General features: G+C 39.8%; 1 protein-coding gene across 1 annotated transcript in view; it reads right to left on the bottom strand.

The window, feature by feature from the left end:
- Adgrg6 (adhesion G protein-coupled receptor G6) overlaps positions 1-17,933 on the bottom strand; it is a 136,452-nt gene that overhangs the window by 19,669 nt on the left and 98,850 nt on the right. Inside the window, exons 14-22 of the mRNA XM_051164634.1 lie at positions 17,709-17,919; positions 16,733-16,904; positions 15,096-15,236; positions 12,525-12,644; positions 10,941-10,986; positions 9,613-9,719; positions 5,451-5,578; positions 4,095-4,363; positions 2,976-3,072 (exon numbers count right to left, since the gene is read on the bottom strand). Coding sequence (XP_051020591.1) covers positions 2,976-3,072; positions 4,095-4,363; positions 5,451-5,578; positions 9,613-9,719; positions 10,941-10,986; positions 12,525-12,644; positions 15,096-15,236; positions 16,733-16,904; positions 17,709-17,919 — 1,291 coding nt within the window. The remainder of the gene's footprint in view (positions 1-2,975; positions 3,073-4,094; positions 4,364-5,450; positions 5,579-9,612; positions 9,720-10,940; positions 10,987-12,524; positions 12,645-15,095; positions 15,237-16,732; positions 16,905-17,708; positions 17,920-17,933) is intronic.

The raw sequence follows: 17,933 nt of genomic DNA, 5'->3' as shown, positions 1-17,933 counted from the left end.
GCCTACAAGACATGCAGAGATAAAGGTAGAACAGATAGAGCAAAGATTAAGGGGAGGTTCAACCATTTCCTGGACCAATCCAAGGCCCATCCCTTGGGAAGGAACCAATCCCTGACAGTATTAAGTGTACTCTGCTATGCTTGCAGACAGAAGCCTAGCCAGCAGAGTTGTCTTCTGAGAGGCTCCACCCAGCAGTGTTTTTGAAACAGCTACTTAGTGCTTAGACTCACAGTCAAATATCGGGCAATGCATAGGGAATCTTGTGGGAAAAGGTGGTGGTGGGGTGACTGAGGGGAGCAGGAGGGGACCTGGATGTGACAGGAGCTCCATAAGAAGATGAACAGAGGCAACTAACCAGGGCCCAGAGGGGCCTTCTGAGACTCAAGAACCAACCAAGAACCTTGCAGGGAACCTAGGCCCCCTACGCAGATGTATCAGATGGGCAGTTCATGCTTCATATGAGTCCTCTAGTAAGGGGAGAGGGGACTATCTCTGACAGGGACTCTGTTGCCAGCTTTTTGATCACTTCCTTGTGGTGGCACTAACTTTCCAGGCCACAGAGGAAGAGGACAAGCTCAGTCCTGATGCAACTTGATGAGCAGGGTGGATGAGAAATGGGGCTCCCCTTTTCTGAGGAGTAGAGGAGGGAAAGTGGAGGAGAGGGAGCGAGAGTGAGCCTGGGAGGTGAGGAGGGATAAGGCTATGACCAGGATCTAAAGTGAGTAACTAACTAAATAATAACCAAATAAAAATAAACCCCAAAGTTAACTACTGTATAGATGTTTCTTGCACACAATTATAATGCATATGTAGATGATAATATATCTTTACTAAAAGCATACTCAGAAGGGCAAATAGAATAGATACTAGAAGCAGTTGAAGAGAAAGAACAGGATATGAGCCTATCATAGAGGTCCTCTCAAAGATATCACCCAGCAGGGGGATGAAATAAGATACTGAGAATCATAGCCAAATTTGGGGGTGGAGTGTAGGAAGTCTTATGGAAGAATTGGTGGGGTAGAAGGAACTAGAGGGGACAGGAGCTCGAAGGAGACCAATAGAGTCAACAAATCTGGGTGCATGGGAGCAGGGGGTGAGGTTACTGCAGAGACTAGTGTACCAACCAAGGATCATGCGTGGTGATGATCTAGACCCGCTGCTCAGATGTAGAAGATAGGCAGCACAGTTTCCTTGTGGGTCCCATAATATGGGGAGTAGGCATTGCCTCTGACATGGTCTCTGGTGCCCATTCATTGATCACTTCCCCCTGGGTGGGTAGCCTTGCCAGACCACAGAGGAAGAGGATGAAGGCAGTCCATGTGAGACTCAATAGCCTGAGGTCAGATGATAGGGGAGACGGGCTCCCCCTTTCTGAGGACTAAGGGAGTAGGAGAGTGGGAATGAGAGAGGGAGGGTGTGACCGAATTATACAAGGGAAGAGACTACAATCAGGATGTAAAGTGAACAAATTAAAAATAAAAAATTTTAAATACTTGATTTTCAGAAATATACCAGATAATAGATGGGAAAAATATGCAAACTATTGTGTATTGCAAGGTCTAACATGAATGAAGCTGAAAAGGAATGCAATTTTCAGATGTTCTAAAGCTTCTTTAAGCTATGGAAATTCTTAAGTACCTAAAAAATTCAATAATTTCAGGAAATGCAATTCAACTTAAAATGAATTATCCTCATTGTGTTTACTGAGGTAAATGCTTTCATGAAGATCCTAAGATCTTAGAACTCCGCATAATTTCTAGCATACAATGAATGCTCACTAAACGAGATTTCATGATGGCACAACTTTAAAGAGCTTTAAAATCCTATAACAACTGTGTAAAATAGATTTTAAATTTTCTCATGTAAAACTAATTTAGCTTAAAATTCAGTGTTTCTTGTAAGGGCCCCCTAAAGAACACTGCATGTCATGCCCATGGCACTACATTTTCTCTAAACATGGAAGTCCCAAAGATCCTAGAATTCTTTTTCAGGTCCAATGTGTTGGGGTTTTGTAGTGTTGCTTCAGAAACCCAAAGAAAGGAAGGCCATGAGGGAAGAGAACTGATTATATATACAAATGTAATCTGTCCCTGAAGCTTACACAGACATGAGGCCTCATGGATCTCACACAATAAAAAATGTTCATTAAGTGATCAGTAATTCCTCCAATCAATAGATATTGATGATCCACAATATGGTTAATGAGGAATATGAAAGATAATTTCTTAAACAATATAATAACCATAATCTCAATGACATTAATTTGTGAAGGAAGGTTTTACTCAAGAACTCTTGGGTCTACCTGTTTTCTGTAAACACTCATATTGAGTCATTTCTGCTATTACTAATATGTATGCTTTGATGGAGGCAAGAGTAATCCAGAATTTCCTCAAAGTGAATGAGTCATTTGCGTCTAAAAAAAAAAAAGTATCTCAGCCATCTAACTCTCTAGAGCAAAGAATACAGTGTTATTAAGATAAAGAAAGGTGGCTCTGAGCATTGATATCATTAAAATTAAAACCATTGAAATCTGTGGCAGAAGGTTTTATAATTCAAATAAGATAATAAGATGCCAGACAATGGATAGTATGTGAGATTTATTAAGTGATCCTGGGGAGAGAAGGAAAGAGGGGAGGAGGGGTACCCCAGAAATAGAGAAGGGAAGAGAAGAAAAGAATGGGAAGAGACAGAGAGATAGGGAGATAGAGGAAGAAAGAGAGAGAAGAGAGAGAGCCAAGAGGATGATTTGGCTTTTTATAGTCTTGGGTAGGGCCACGCTCCCAAGGCAGGTAGGCAATGACATCACAAGTAGGCATACTGAGGTAGAATCCTAACAGAAGGACCTCTGACAGTCTCACATGTGAACTAAAACCTTCACAATCAGAGCGTTAATATCACCATAGTAACATCTATTACACTTTAGGAAAGAAAAACCCACATTTCCTCACAATCCCCAACAAACATATGATACTCACAATTCATCCTCCGCCTCCTTCCCATAACTTTCCTTTCCATACACTTCATTTTGTTTTCTGCTCACTAGAGTGACTGACACAATCAAAGCCGGCAGACCTGTTATAGAAAGACCATGACATTGAGACCTCTCCTGAAGACTGTGGAACTGCCTCGTCAGACAGATACTATCAAGCAAGTTGGATGGTTAAAACCAACAACAAACTTCCCTCCTCAGTGTGGGACGTATGACTCTAAGTGGCAGTAGTTTAAGCCTACTCTCTAGTGATAAGATGCTTAAATCTGCTCCTGGGTCTAGTGATACTCACTGGATATGTAGACTGTGATTCTACAGAATTCAGTGCTGGACAGTGTGGTTGGGTTAATGATGCTACACTGGGTCTCCAGTGTTTGGAAAGGTAAGGTGTATACAGCTTCTTTTATGGCATAAATATTGTATAAAAAGTGAGGGTAAGCAGCAAGTGTATGGTGTCTTTTCTTTTTTTCCTCCAAAGAATCCATAATATCCCTATGCCTACTTCATTGACCCAATTCATACCTCATCAGCTCACCAAGAAACCCTTTGATTTCTCAAAGGGGGAACGTGTGAAACTAAGGAATGTCTCAGCTTTGAATACAGTCTCATTTGAAAAAGATTGTGACTGAGCTTTTTCAGATGCCTAATTTGACACAAAATCCAGATAAAGAAAGTTGTTCATTGAGAAGATTCTATACAGGCTAACCTGGCTTTGGGATATCCGACTGAGGATTCATGGTAAAAACTCAAGGCAACAATTCTGAAAATACCCTGTTTGCACACGTAAAAATAACACTCTTTTTCTGGCTTCCACAACATGGATGAGTAGAGCTAGGAGTTTAGCTGCTGCTATATTTGGAAGCATAATGGGCTGTCAGCTGCTGCTTTAGCCCTGGTGGCCTGGCACTGGCATCAGGAAATGAGTTTGTGGTGACTTGGGACTAAGGCTTTTCCTTTACTCCTGAACTTAGTGAGTACTTGTGAGAGCTGCAAACAAATACTGGGGAACTTGGGATGTTCCTTCTTGGCATTGTCTTATCTAATGCATGTTTCTCTATGTGTCTTTTAGGATGGTAATGAGGAAGGATGTTTGGGGGAGGCTTACCCCAGCCAATGATGCAGAATTTTAGAATGTAGCGGTGGATGTAAGTGTTAAATACTTTTACAAGAGCGATGTACATGTGGATGGCTTCCAGCCCCATCCAGGTGAAGGTAGCCAGGAGGAAAAAATGCAGCAGTGCAGCCACAGCCGTGCAGAGTCCAGCCACACCAAAAGAAGTGATCCAGCCATCCAGGAGGAAGATGAGGTTCAGGAAGAGCAGGGCTGAGCTCAGATTCATCAGGATTTTGGAGGGATAATCCCTGCGCAGCTTCCTAGGGGTAGACAAGAGAAAAGTGCACAAGAAGTAACACGGCACACCGACGTTTTAAACACAGAGGTCAATTCCTGTCTTTTGCTGTTATGTGGTGGGTAACTCCATATACAAGATATAGCCCCAACAAGTGCAGGAGTGAAGAAATTTGTGAGTTTCTGCCAGGCTGAAAAGAGTTTTTCAATGTGCTTTTCATTTCAAAGCTGTTTCCAGAATTCCCAATTGTTTCCACAGAATTCATATTTACTGTCTATTCTTGAGTCAGGGTCTTCTGCTGCAGCACAGAGTGACTTGCAATTCACTATGTAGCCCAGTCTGTCCTCCAACTCTTGGAAATGCTCCTGCTTGAACTTTCTGAGTACTGGGATTAGAGACATGAGCCACTATGTTCACAATTTTTTAAATTTAGGTATTTTTTCCAGATTTACAAGAACTACATATTTAATCAATTAATCCATGTGTTTGGTCACGTGTGTATATCTGTGTATGTGTGTGCATCTGCATGTGGATGCTAGAAAAAGCCAGGAGATGGCATTAAGGGCCCTAGAACTAGTGTTACAGAGGGTGTAAATGAAAGATCCAAACTCAGATCCTTCTTCAAGAGCCAGTGCTCATAGCTCCTGAGCCATTCCTCTAGCCCTGGCATTTTTATTTAAAAAGTAATTTCCCAAGAATTGTTTGGCTTTTCTTGATTTTTTTTTTTAATGAGTCAGAAAGCACCCCCCCTTTTTTTTTTCAGAAAGCCCTTTTTAAAAACTTTCCTGTTTCAAGAATGCTTGCATACAATTCAAAAGGCAAATTATCTTTACCTTTACAATGTGAAAGTATTTCATGTCATTCAACTTAAACAAATGCTAATAATCTCTAGCAGACTTGAATCCATTTTACCAATGGATACATAGTAATCATACACTAAAATTTGATACCTAGAAAATTCATGTTGTATGATCTCATGAGAAAGATGAGGATTAAAAGTGAGACACCAAGATGATTAATAAACTGTATAATTGTGTCTTAAGGTGGAGGTAATTTTCATGCTCACATTTGCAATTGTTAGCACTGGGCTTGGCAGATGGAAATATACTTACTCAAAAGCAACATATGTTAGGAGAGTTGCTGCTGAGAAAATAGCTGATATTCCACATCCAATATAGGTGATGAAAGTGAGGGCTTTTGTATTTCTCCCATCTATTTGCGAGGCACTCCTTGGAAGATCCTAACAAAACATGGGAAGCAACTGTAAGTAGTATTCCTCTTCCATGACAGTGATGCTTTATGTTTCTAGAAAGTTTACTGTCAACATTAGGGAGATTCAGTCTCAGGGGCTAAAAGCAGCAATGCCCATCAACACTGTCATAGCCACTTACTGCACTCTTGTGGACCAACACAAGAAAGAAAAAGGAAGCATTATGGTAGAAGTAGATACTCGCTGTCTTAAATGGTCTAAGCTCTTAGTACATTATTATAAGCCAAAGAGTGAAAACACTGGTGTCTCCAACAGAAACGGTGTAGGATGCAGTTGCCTTATATGGTAAGTTAACAGTCACACCTGTTTCTGCAAGGATAGAGGCATGAGTATAAATGTGGGCCACTATGCAAAGATGGCCAATCCCTAGGCCCCTAGATTGTCCAGTGTGTGAGAGGTGCTCAGCCAGGAACAGCCAGAGGTTGCTGTGAGTGGTGTTGAGTTTTTATGGTTATTTCAAATCCTGGCATCTGTAAGGTTAGGCTGATTTTTTATTTTACTTTTTCATAAAAATGAAGCCACCAAATGTATTGGGCTCTAGCAATTAGTCTTTATATATTTAAAATGGCATAATTTGAAGTGTCAGGAGCGGGGCAGAGTGAAGAGAAGCCAACATGAACAGAAACACACTAATTCCACATGTTGAAGTGAACGTAAAAACTCTGGACCTCACAGGAAAACCTTCCTTCTCCTCCTTAAATAGAGTATCGAACAGGGATAAAAATCTGAGATAAGATCACTGATCTTCTCTGGTGGGAGATGAAATTCACTTCCAATGTACAAGTGCTTAAAAGTGAAGGAAGCAAGTTGTTGAACACACAATTTAAACATTTCACTCTTATAGTAAAAGTAAACTGTTCTTTCTACATGTCAATTTCCTTTAATTTTCATCAAACGTCAAGAAAACTGCTACTCTCTCACACTCTCATAGCATCAGTGTTTCTCTGTGTGTGCAAATATGAAGAAGCTGAAGTCAGTTCTAGAGACAACTAAGACAGGAGGAGCATGTGCAGTAATTTTGAGACATTGTCAAATGCACAGTGGCAGAAATTAGAGGTGCGGGATCAGAGCCAGAAAAAGCCTTCCCCGTCTTCAACATCCTGGGAATCCCTCAAAACACAGGGAAGACCTGTGGCCATGGCACATGGGATGGAGTTTAAGTCAATGCCACTAGACTCTAGAAGGGTGCCTATCTGGTACAGTTCCTGCAGGATCAGTTAGAGTAGAGAAATTAAGAGTTTTGAAGAATCGCCAAAGATGAACTCTTCAGGCAACTGTTTCCATCTAGGTAAGACAAATTACTGATAAGCAAATATGTAATGTAAGAAAATATAAAGTAATTCTGCACACTAATAGCAATTCACACACAATTCTGAGACTGATCACATGACAATTTTATCTTTCTAAGCCAGTGACCATGAACATATAAGAACAAAAACAACAGGAAAATCAGTTCTGTAACAAATGTAAGAAAGGACATTAGATTTTTAAAATATTTTTAGATTAAAAGATATAATTATGGGTCATGAAGATTTAAACTCTGAGACTATCTCATACAAATGAACAAGGAGTTTTTAGAAGAAAAAAAAAAACATGACTCAAGAGTTTGTGGTCTGGAAGAGCCAAAAGGATGCTGACACATTTCCAGAAAGGATGAATTTTGGAAAGTGTTTCTTCGAGCAGTTTATAATCTTACCAGACTGGCCAAAAAGGAAAGTGGAAGAGTTCACTAACATGCAAATCTCCATACAGGTAAATGTAACTTTTTATTCAGACAGCAGCAGAAAACACCACATAATAAACCCATAATAAAATTGATGTAGTAAAACTGGCCATCTGAGTAATGTGCAGAAAAATCGGACTGCATATAAATCACTTTTTAGAAGTCACTTCTGTTACTAGCATCTATTTATCTACTAGAAATAAAAGTCATAATCATTTTCAAACATATACATGCACACTGTTGAAATATTTAAACTATTTGAACTGATGTTCATATATCTGAATGACTAATTATACAAAAGAAGCATTTTCTGAAGTATATCTTTAGGTACTTTTAAAGAGAAGATGGGAAGAAATTTGAATTTCTGTTTCAAATGCTTAAGGAAGGCACACTATAGTTTAGTTGTTCATTTTCATGTCCTTGAGAAAACAACATATTTTGAGAGCATTAAAAAGTTACTTTCTGTGACTCATCACCTTTGTCGAGAGAATTTGTATCATTGCATGTCAGTAAATCTACAACTTGTAGAGGTGTCATATGACACCCGCCATTTACATGGGCCAAATAATTCATCATCCAAATACTAAAGACCGCAGTTGCTCATTGCTTCCTCCCAGACCCCACAGGAAGAAGGCCGTAAGATTTCAGGGAGGAGGTGACTACAACTTCGTGTCTGTGACTCCAACTGGAAAAACTGCATCACTTTAATTCCCATTCCTCCCATCGTCTAAGAAAAAGCACGTGTGGTTGGTCCCTTCATAGAATCTTTGTCAAAACAATGGCTACAGTACATTCTAGATGTTCTGCATATTTGATAGGTGCTTTTACAACACAAATGGACCAGATAACTGTATTCAGTCATGGACGAGCTCCAACAGGCCCTTGGGAGTAAGGTGGGTCTTGAGAATTGAATGAGATAAAACAAAAACCCTGATGTGACATAAATTTTTATGCAAAATCTTCAGTATGATGGCTAGGCAGGTTTTTTGTTTGTTTGTTTGTTTGTTTTTTAAGGACAAGGAAAACGGAGAATAGAAAGAATGTTACGAATTTGCCCAAATGAAAGAAACCTCAAACATCTTATTTTTCCTGTAGGACTGACATCACTGCTAGCTGTCCTAACAATTTATACAAATTATACTCTTCAGGAGAAAAATCAGTTGGCACAGACACAATATCAACTGCTTCAGCAAGCATATTAAATTAAACATAAGAATAAAAATCTTACAGTGTTCATAGTTCTCCTTCATGGTAGCACCAACTCAACACTTTCTTCTTCCATTGTTTTTTTCTTTTGTCTCTGTTTCACCAACTCCTTCTTCCTTAACTAAAGGAGTTCCTCTGACCCACTTTCTTGGTAAGTAAAGTTTTTCATGGTATGTATCCCTTGGACTATTGTTTTGATATAAGTGAGTATATACCGTTTGTCTCTTTTTGCTTCTGGGTGAACTCACTCATTATGATAATTTCTAGATCAATCCAGAGAGGACATCCTATTGAGAATTTAGGCGAGAGTAGCATGGAAGAATGGGGAAATAGTAGGACCCACAGAGTCCTGGAAACTTACAAGAAGAACTTTATGACAGGCAGATCTGGGTCCTGGGGTCCTCCTCAAACTAAGGCACCAGCCAAGGAGAATATAGGCAGTAAGCTTCGAACCCCTACCAAGACCTAGCCGACAAACATGATATTCTCCACCACTGAGTGGAGAGTGAGATCTGACTCTCAAACGAGCTCTGGTGCCCCTTTTCTGACCATGTCCCCTGGACGGGGAGGCCTGGCGGCACTCAGAGGAAGGATAGCAAGTTACCAAGAAGAGACTTGATAGTCTGAGAGCATATATTAGGGGGAGGAAGTCTCCCTCAATCACAGACATAGGGGAGGGGAGAAGGGGGGAAGTGGGAGGGAGGGAAGAATGGGAGGAAACAGGGGAAGGGCTAACAATCTAGATGTAATATGAATAAATTAATAAAAAATGTAAAAAAAAAAAAAAAAAAGAGTTCCTAAGGATTTAGGGAAAGTGTGGGAGGGGGTGCCGGAATTGTTTCTTGTTAATGCTACAAGGAACATAAGAGAGAATTCTTCTGTATGATGTTGCTTGGTATAAATACATGGCCTTTGCTAATTGGATGCTTCTTTAGGACTCAAGATCCAGGGTATAGATGGGCATAATTAGGGAATAATTTTTATAATCTATAATCTAAAAAATGTTAGGCTGGCACAAAAGAAGTGTGCTTTTAAAATTATAATGTGTCTAAATGAGCCGAGAAAGCCGTCTTACCATCAGGACTCCAAAGTGAGTGAAGTGGTTACACAGGCAGATGGTCTCACCAGCAACTGAGTCAGAGTGTGCAACACATCCTGAGGTGTTCCATCCTCCAAAACTTTCTGCAGAAAGAAACAATGAACAAAGGACAGCTGTGGCTCAGTGTCCTCTGTAAGGGACAAGCCCTTTATCTGCATCATGGAGTTTAATCCGTGATGTGGGCATCATTCTTGCAGGGACCAAGATGTTGAATGATTTAGAGTCCTTGAAAGTCATCTCAAACTTATTCGGGCAGTGGTTCCCAATTGTGCTCCACTGAAATGCCTCAGGGCTTCTCCAGAAGCCCACATTAAATTTCTAGCAAATTTTAAATAAACTTCTACAAAAACTAAAATTTCTTTTCAAACATTATGCTCTAATAAGCTCTCTGAAGACCAAAGCGTTGTTTCTCTCTCTCTGGGGTCAGACTAACTTTTTGTGAAGACATGAAGAGGTAGGCTTAGACTATTTTGTTATGTACACAGTGGTCATCATTATGAAAATCAGGGCAAATGCTTGGACACATCTTATCTGATTCTTTGGCATTATATTTGTCCATATACTCAAATATATTATGCTACAAGGTGATATTTTTAACCACATATACAAGTCAATCAGGATCTCTATATGTGTGCAGCTAAAACACAAGCAACAATTAAACTATACGTTTGTTATAAGTGAGAGAAAGGCACCACAGGACTGTATTTTTCACAGACAATTTAAAAAGATTTAGAAGCAACGTGGTACTGTGGCATCCATACGAAAGATGACCCTTAGCAGATAAACCCAGGAGTTTTCCTTTCACATCTCCCCTTTTTCATGTCCACACACTCTTAACCTAGTGAGTTGTTGACTCCTTACATGCTCCTTCCTCTCCTGATTGCTCAATATCATCAGAGAGGTCATTTTTCAAGTAATTTCTATTCTTTATAATCATTTCAGTAGGCTCTTTCACCCACCTCAAACTTTTTGTGACTTGTGAACATCAAATCATCTCATCAGATCTACAATGGAATGAGTGTGAGCCTATGTCCACCTGAAAGTGCCTATAATAAACACGCATGTCACATTGCACAAATAACTGAAACAAAAGTGGTTAATTCATTCAAACTGTGAGCCAAATATGCTTACTTACAAAAAGTTATTTTAAAAATAATGGCTTGGTTGTTTCCCAAGCTGTCTAAACTACAGTTTGAAGCTCATTTGCCCTTAAGTTGTGATTTGGGGTGAAATGGGAGAGGGGGATGGGAATGCTTTGACAACACTCGAAATTCTATTAAGTCCCCCAGTATTTTACAACTTACTGTTTTTGTTCAGATCCCAGAAGGCACAGATGGGACGATGCACTTCCTACATTAATATAAGAATAAACATGAAAAATTGTATTTAAAATTGTTTAAAAGTCACAACTGAAAAGAAACTGTCCAGAACCACTTGACAAGGTCAGCAGCCTCAGTAAGTCTTCACTCCTACAGACTTCAAATGAAAATCTTCTAGGAACCCCAGGAAGAACTATGTTCACTTTTCTTCAGGACACTCACTCTATGTTCCATTGTTAAATACTGACTCTACTACCATTTTTCATGCCTAGCCAAGCTTTTTATAATCTAATGTTCATATCATCTTCAAAATTCTCCTGTATGTCTTGGTATAAACAAAAGCAGGCACTCAAGAGACAGTTGTATGCCTACAGCCCGATTGCATTATTCACAAAATGTAGCCAAAAAAAAAAAAACAAAAAAACAAAAAACAAAAAACAAAACAAAAAAAAAAACAGAAGAAGCCCAAATGAGCATCGATGGATGAATGGAGAAAATCTGTTATGTTCACACAATGGAGTATCAGCCAGTCTTTTATTCAGACACATGCTACAACACAGATGGATCCTGGAGGCTTTATGTTAAGGGAAATAAGGCCCTTCTGAAGGATAGCTACTGTAGGGTCCTCTGAGGTGATTGTTAGACTCAAATTAGCACTACAGGAAAGTGAAACTATTAGAGGTTGCTAGAGATTTCTGTGAGTAAGAACAGGGAATTGGTGTTTAGTGGGAACAGAGTTTCATTTGGGGTAGATTTTTAAGAAGTCTAGTAGAGATAGATGGTATATACTGCTGACAAATTGACGTGACTGAACTATATACCTAAAGCGGCAAGTTCTACTAAATGTGTTTCGCCATAGGGAACAAACCCAAGTCTTCTTTTATGGATGCTGAAGCAAATAAGGCCAGAGATGAACAAGAAGATCTCTAAGGGTTTTACACAAGAGAGAGTGAGTTTATCAATGTTTTGACTCCAGTACTCAGCCATTATCAGCCTGCTCGCTTCCTGCCTGACTATTCTCAAACCATGGTCTTCAAGGTCTTCAACAGTGAGTGAACGTATTGTTGGGGCTCAGAGGACAGTACACCTCCTTGTGGCACATAAATGGAGGGCAAAGAGGGTCCTGAGGCAAGAACTCTAACACTTGGCAACATCGTAAGCCACTGCACATCTCTCAGAGGAAGTGTTCACTCTCTTCCGCCGTCCCTTGAGCTTTCTCAGTTGCAATTATCTTTGACTTGAAACATGACAAAGAGACAATTACAACTCCTAACCAAAACTGTGCCTGTGTTCCTGTATTTGGAGATGACCAAGTCTTTTATTAAGAACATTAGCCCTCTTGATTATTTCCATATTCTTTTCTGATTCTTGAGTACGAGGCAAGACTGACTCCCTCACTGGTGGCTGCTGCCATTTATGGTGCCTGTATCCTGTCCCCAGCCTGACCAGCACATCTCCTCTCTGGAGGATGATCTTGCTCCCTGATAAAATGTGTCAGTTGCTCTATATCATTTATAGTTCTCTGAGACAGTGTGCACTCTTCAGTCACTATCTGCAGCATTTTCTTACCTGCGTTCTGGTGTGTTTGATCCTGATTTGAACTGGATCTTTCAGATTCTGGATAGTAATGTTTCCAATGCTGCATGCCATCACATAACTCACTAGAATTTTTCTTTGAGATCCAACATCCTTTTAAAGAAAATAACAAATCGCGTGCACTAGTCATAAGTACACACATTCATGCTCCAAAATAAGCAAACTGTCAGCAACTTTTACACTTAAGATCTTCAGTTCTAGAACATCCTGTTTATAACTTCCAATCACTGGCTTTCCTGAAGGGTCTATGCTACTTCCCTTATTTTAATAAATACATTGAGGGGGCAGCACGAACCAGTGTTTTAAGGGAATGTTCATACTAGTCTATTCTCCATTACTGTGATTGATGGCAGCCAATTGACAACTGAAACAATACAAACTCATAAATCATAGAAACCCATAAAAAGCCGTGAAGCAGTGAGATCATTTCCAGACTTTAGAAAACAAATGAAGTTATTTGCATTGTAAAAATTAAAAAGCAATCCATCATTCACACCCACGCTAACAGCCTGACGTGTTTACCAGCTTATACCTAAGTGTAATTCTAGTGGATTGAAGGTCCACCCAGAACTTCTGCCTTTTACTCTTTTGGACTTGACAGCACTTGCAGATTTCACATAGAAATTAGGTAGCAAGGAAAGTCCCTGAACTTGTGCTGTCCAATGACTTGGAGCACCAGTAAGCCTTTTTAGTAAGTTCTCTGGGGTTTTCCTCCATCTTGGTTTCTTGTCATACTTTAATTTCTCTAAACTATAGTTTGTAAGTCAGCTATATTAAAAGTAATGATAAAATCTCCTAAATTCCAAATAGAATTCTAAAATATAGCTTTTGATTAATTTTATATGTTTGTTACTATCAACACAGTTAACTTTGGCTTGAGGATGATCATCGCTTATTGAAAATACTCCCAGAGGAATGATAGCAGGCTACCAAGAAAAGACTTGATACCCCATGAGCATATACAGGGGGAGGAGGTCCCCCCTCAGTCATAGTCATAGGGGAGGGGAGTAAGGGGAAAATGGGAGGGAGGGAGGAATGGGAGGATACATGGGATGAGATAGCAATTTAGATGTAACATGAATAAATTAATAAAATATATTAAAAAAAAGAAAATATTCCCAATTTTTCTAAAGTATGGGAAGAATGCTCCAGAATATTTACTGGTGTTGTTTGTTTGTTTTAACTTTACTTTTTTACTTTTTTGTTTGTTTACTTTTAAAAATCCAAAAAATGTACTGCTGTAGAAGCATCTTAAAACATATACACATGTGAAAGGAATCCAAGCAGAGTCACCAAGTAACAGGGAAAACAAAACACCAGTTAGACATCTTACACTACCAAGCAAAACCTTCCAGTGCCAGGAAGATTTGTTGAGTCATTGACTAAAGAGGCTCCATACAGGTCCCCAATAATCACAGGCTGCTGTCAAGGCTATTGATTGCTCTCCACAAACCCATGGTAAGGTCCTCTTGCTAAAGATGACACATATTTCATCAAACCTGAAGAAGTCAAGCAGGTCCCTAACTCAAAGCTTGTATAAAAATCTGTTTCATTTATATTATACATAAATATTTTACAAGGCCTGTTCCTAAAATATTTGCAGGTAAAATTTTAAAAATTTTGGAATGACATTTCACCATATTCATTGCCTTTATCCTTTATCTCTCTCTCTCTCTCTCTCTCTCTCTCTCTCTCTCTCTCTCTCTCTCTCTCTCTCATTCTCTCTATGCCTATCCTTATATCTCCCCCCTCTCCTCCTTTTCTTCCCGCTACCTTCCAAGTTCTGGGATTACAAAAGTGTGGCAACAGGCCCAGCCGTTCCCTTCTCTAACTGAGGGATTCATAGGGTGGCCATACAAGAGACATTCCTATGGTCCTATGCTCTCCTGCACAGGGCCCACAGCTGGACAAACTCTGGTACCTTTGATTTAATTGGTAGCTCTTCTGAAGAAAGGGCCCAGCAAGGGCCCAGATGAGCCTGTCCTCATAAAGGCCACCAAGGGTCAGTAGTGTTTTCTGGCAGTGGACCATCTAGTATCTGAGCCGATGCCAATAAAAATGATAATATGTGCTCAGCACAATGCCACCCTACTCTGCGGATATGAGAATGCCAAAGGTCATTTGAAATACTAATGGGAAAAATGATTAAAGCCAAGAATGCCGCGCATTATGTAAAAGATGCTTCCTGCTGAGTTAAAAAAAAAATCCTTTCCTTTGGTGCACGAATGCTTTAACTCCAGAAGCCTCAGGGCCAAAGAACAAAAGGATTAACAAATAATAAATAGTAGTGTCATAACTAACTTAATTTCTCATTATATAATGCAAGTCTTAGCCTGATATTTATTTTTAAAACTCAAGCAAGTACTGTTACATGGAGATTATTTGAAGTAAAATATTTTAATGTTTACATTATTTTTTTAATTTAGAAAATATAGATTAGTTTTTCTATAACTGCGACTGTATTTCAAAGGAACCTGAATGTTTTAACCTTTAAGCAAAGACTTCATTTGAAATTGGAAAAAAAATAATTTAAGAAGTTCTTACCTGGAAAAGTCCAGTTTTGTTGAAGAAAGTGAACTGTGCTCTTCTGACCGATAAAGAATCTTCTTGACTTAAATTCTCAAGCAGGGTTGGAGGCAAAATCACAGAGGCCAATGGATCTGTCTGGCCATTCTCAAAGTCCATCTGCCACACACAAACATGTTGGTAAAACAGTCATCATGAGGGCAATGGTAGCAGAGCCCAGTCCCCAGGCTGAGTCAGATGGGATAGCATCTGCAAGGATCCCCTTAGCCAGAACCAGGGTTGGCCTTGACCTCTACAGAAGGTTGCAATTCCTGGGGAAGCCCCTTGCAGTCAGAGGCAGAGATTGCATCAGGAGTTCACAGGAGAATTCCTTGCTCTAAAGCATCCTAACCATTCTAGAGACCAACTAACAGTTGTTGAGTATGAGGGTGGGATTTAAAAGTGACAGATTTCGATATTTTCTCCATGCTATCGGCATGAACTAACTTTAACTGCAGAGATTTGTTGCCTCTGTGAAGAGGCAGCAGCTGCTTTTGTTTTGTTTTGATATCATGGCCCTCAATGGAAATGAGACAAGTGGACAGTGACCACTTGCATTGGAGGACTCACACAGAACAACTCAGTCTTGACTGACACTTCCCCGGCTGCTTCATGGACAACAGATCGGAAAAACAGCCAGTACTATAAACATGCTTGGTTATCCTAATTCAGGCTTAGAGATTTCCTGCCTTCATCATATGAAGCTAGGACCAATGGAGCTCGTGCTGTTTGAATATGAAAACCCCCGCTGCCCCACTCCCACGAACCCTAATCTAAAATGAACAAAAGTCAAGCCTAGGCCTTTTCTATTTTCAGTGTGATCTGTCTTGAAAGCAAGCAAACAAATAAAACAAACCAAAAAACTCAACTATGTTCCACACAGACACTCTCTCAGGTCAGGAATGGTGCTGTATTCACTGGGTTTGCTCAGCTTGGTGACACTGCTCAGGACATAGTGGGCACATGTAAATGACTGGATGAGCTGTGATTGTAACATATCCAAGAGGGTTAGTGGAGCCCAAGATTACTTGTCAAGTCTTATTGCTTCCTGCCCCTGCCAAGTCTCTTCATTGTGTATTTGCACCACGCAGTCCTCAGAACAGCACCAGCAACAACATCTGAGCTGAGCTGAGCTGATTAAATTGGACACGACAGGGCTCTACACAGAGCCTGTCATCTTAGGGCTCTGAGGCCAAGGGCCAGAATCGTTTTTAACATGTGTTCCCTGGGACTCTAAAGTCCGTTTTGAGAAGCAATGGCACAGAGCAGGCTTCTCCCACACCTCTTCTCATCTGAAGGTCTTTAATAAGACTTTTTAATCTCTTTAAACTGGCTCCCAGCCCATACTTCCAACATGGTGGTCTCTACTCCAGTGCTAGTGTTTAGCTTTGTCTCACCTCCTTTAGAAGGTGCCCTTCCCTGGTCTAGGTTATGGGCCATATGCTCTCCGTGCTTCTACTGGACCTGAGGATGCTGGGGCCATTTTAGCCAACATTCAGATCTGCCTATGGTCTCTAGGATCAAGACTTTCTTGAGGTATCTAATATTAAGGAGCCAGTAAACTCATTCTCTTTCTCACTAGTTAGTTAAAACTAAAGCAAACATGGGCTTGTTACCTGGAAGTATGATTCATTATTGCTTGGAAGGCCAATGCTAAAATTTGAAGGTGCATTCACTCCTGGGATCAGGGATGAGACTCCAAGAGCCAAATTCTGTGTCTCAATATTCACGCGAGGGGTACTATTCAGGTCTATTTTGAAGGCTAGCTCATCAATTGTTTTTAGAGCTCTGAAGAAATGAAAATGACATCACTGTTAGGTTACACTATGTGTTAAGGACTTGCTACCAAGACAAAATACTAATAAAGAAACTATCTTTGAGTTCTCTGATCTTAATGCATAGAGCCATAAAGCATCCCAAACCCCAGTGCTACCAGCTGAAACACAGAATCACAGTAACTGATTCCACCTCAAGAAAACTGTACTGTCCTAAGGGCAATAGCAGCTAAGTCAGCAGGCATGAGTTTTGTTTTCCACAAATAACTGAGAAACAAGAAGATACTGACAGAATGTTAGCAATTAGCACTATAAAGATAAAAATAACCTAGAGGGCACATTAACAAATATATTTTTTCAAAGACATATTACTTAAAGGAAGAAAACAGAAGAAATTAATGATCCTAATGTCAATAACAAATGGAATAATAAAATAAAGAAATGTAATTGCATGTATCCGAGGCACTCTCATTTTAGAAGTTCACATAACTGTAACACAGCTGTCTAGAGTGGCAGATTTATTGCGGCCAGGTCCTGATAACTTTAGACAACCAAATTTTTAGAATGCAAATATATTATACTCTACTGGGTATGTTTGGGGAAAGGCTCTTTATACCAGATGAAAACCAATCACTCTGTAAATTATACTTCTAAAACAGAGACCTGTAGAGTTTACTTTGTAAATGACCATGGGAAATGCTTGTGCATCTTCTAGAGTTGTGAATTATGGAGTGTGAGCACAAAGCAGTCAGAAGGGAGCAGTGCTCTCACAACACATTGATCCAGTTTAGCTCTTCAGAGTGGGAAAGCTACTTACTCAGTAGAAGACTCAAGCAAATCACTATCCGAACTGCTTAAGATATTAGAAAATATATTCATTAGGGTGGAGCCAAGCGTTATGTCAATATTTTCTTCTTTGTTCACGATCCTTTTGACCTGTTCTACAATGCTGTTAATATTGGCTGAGGTTAGGTTCTGCCCATCACTAGTTAAGTCTAATATCTCATTGGCCACTTCATTTGATTGTCCTAAAAGAAGGGAA

Source organism: Acomys russatus, chromosome 21, assembly GCF_903995435.1.
Source record: "Acomys russatus chromosome 21, mAcoRus1.1, whole genome shotgun sequence".
NCBI lineage: Eukaryota > Metazoa > Chordata > Mammalia > Rodentia > Muridae > Acomys > Acomys russatus.
The sequence above is the reverse complement of the archived record's forward strand: the minus strand, read 5'-3'. Positions and strand labels throughout refer to the sequence as shown.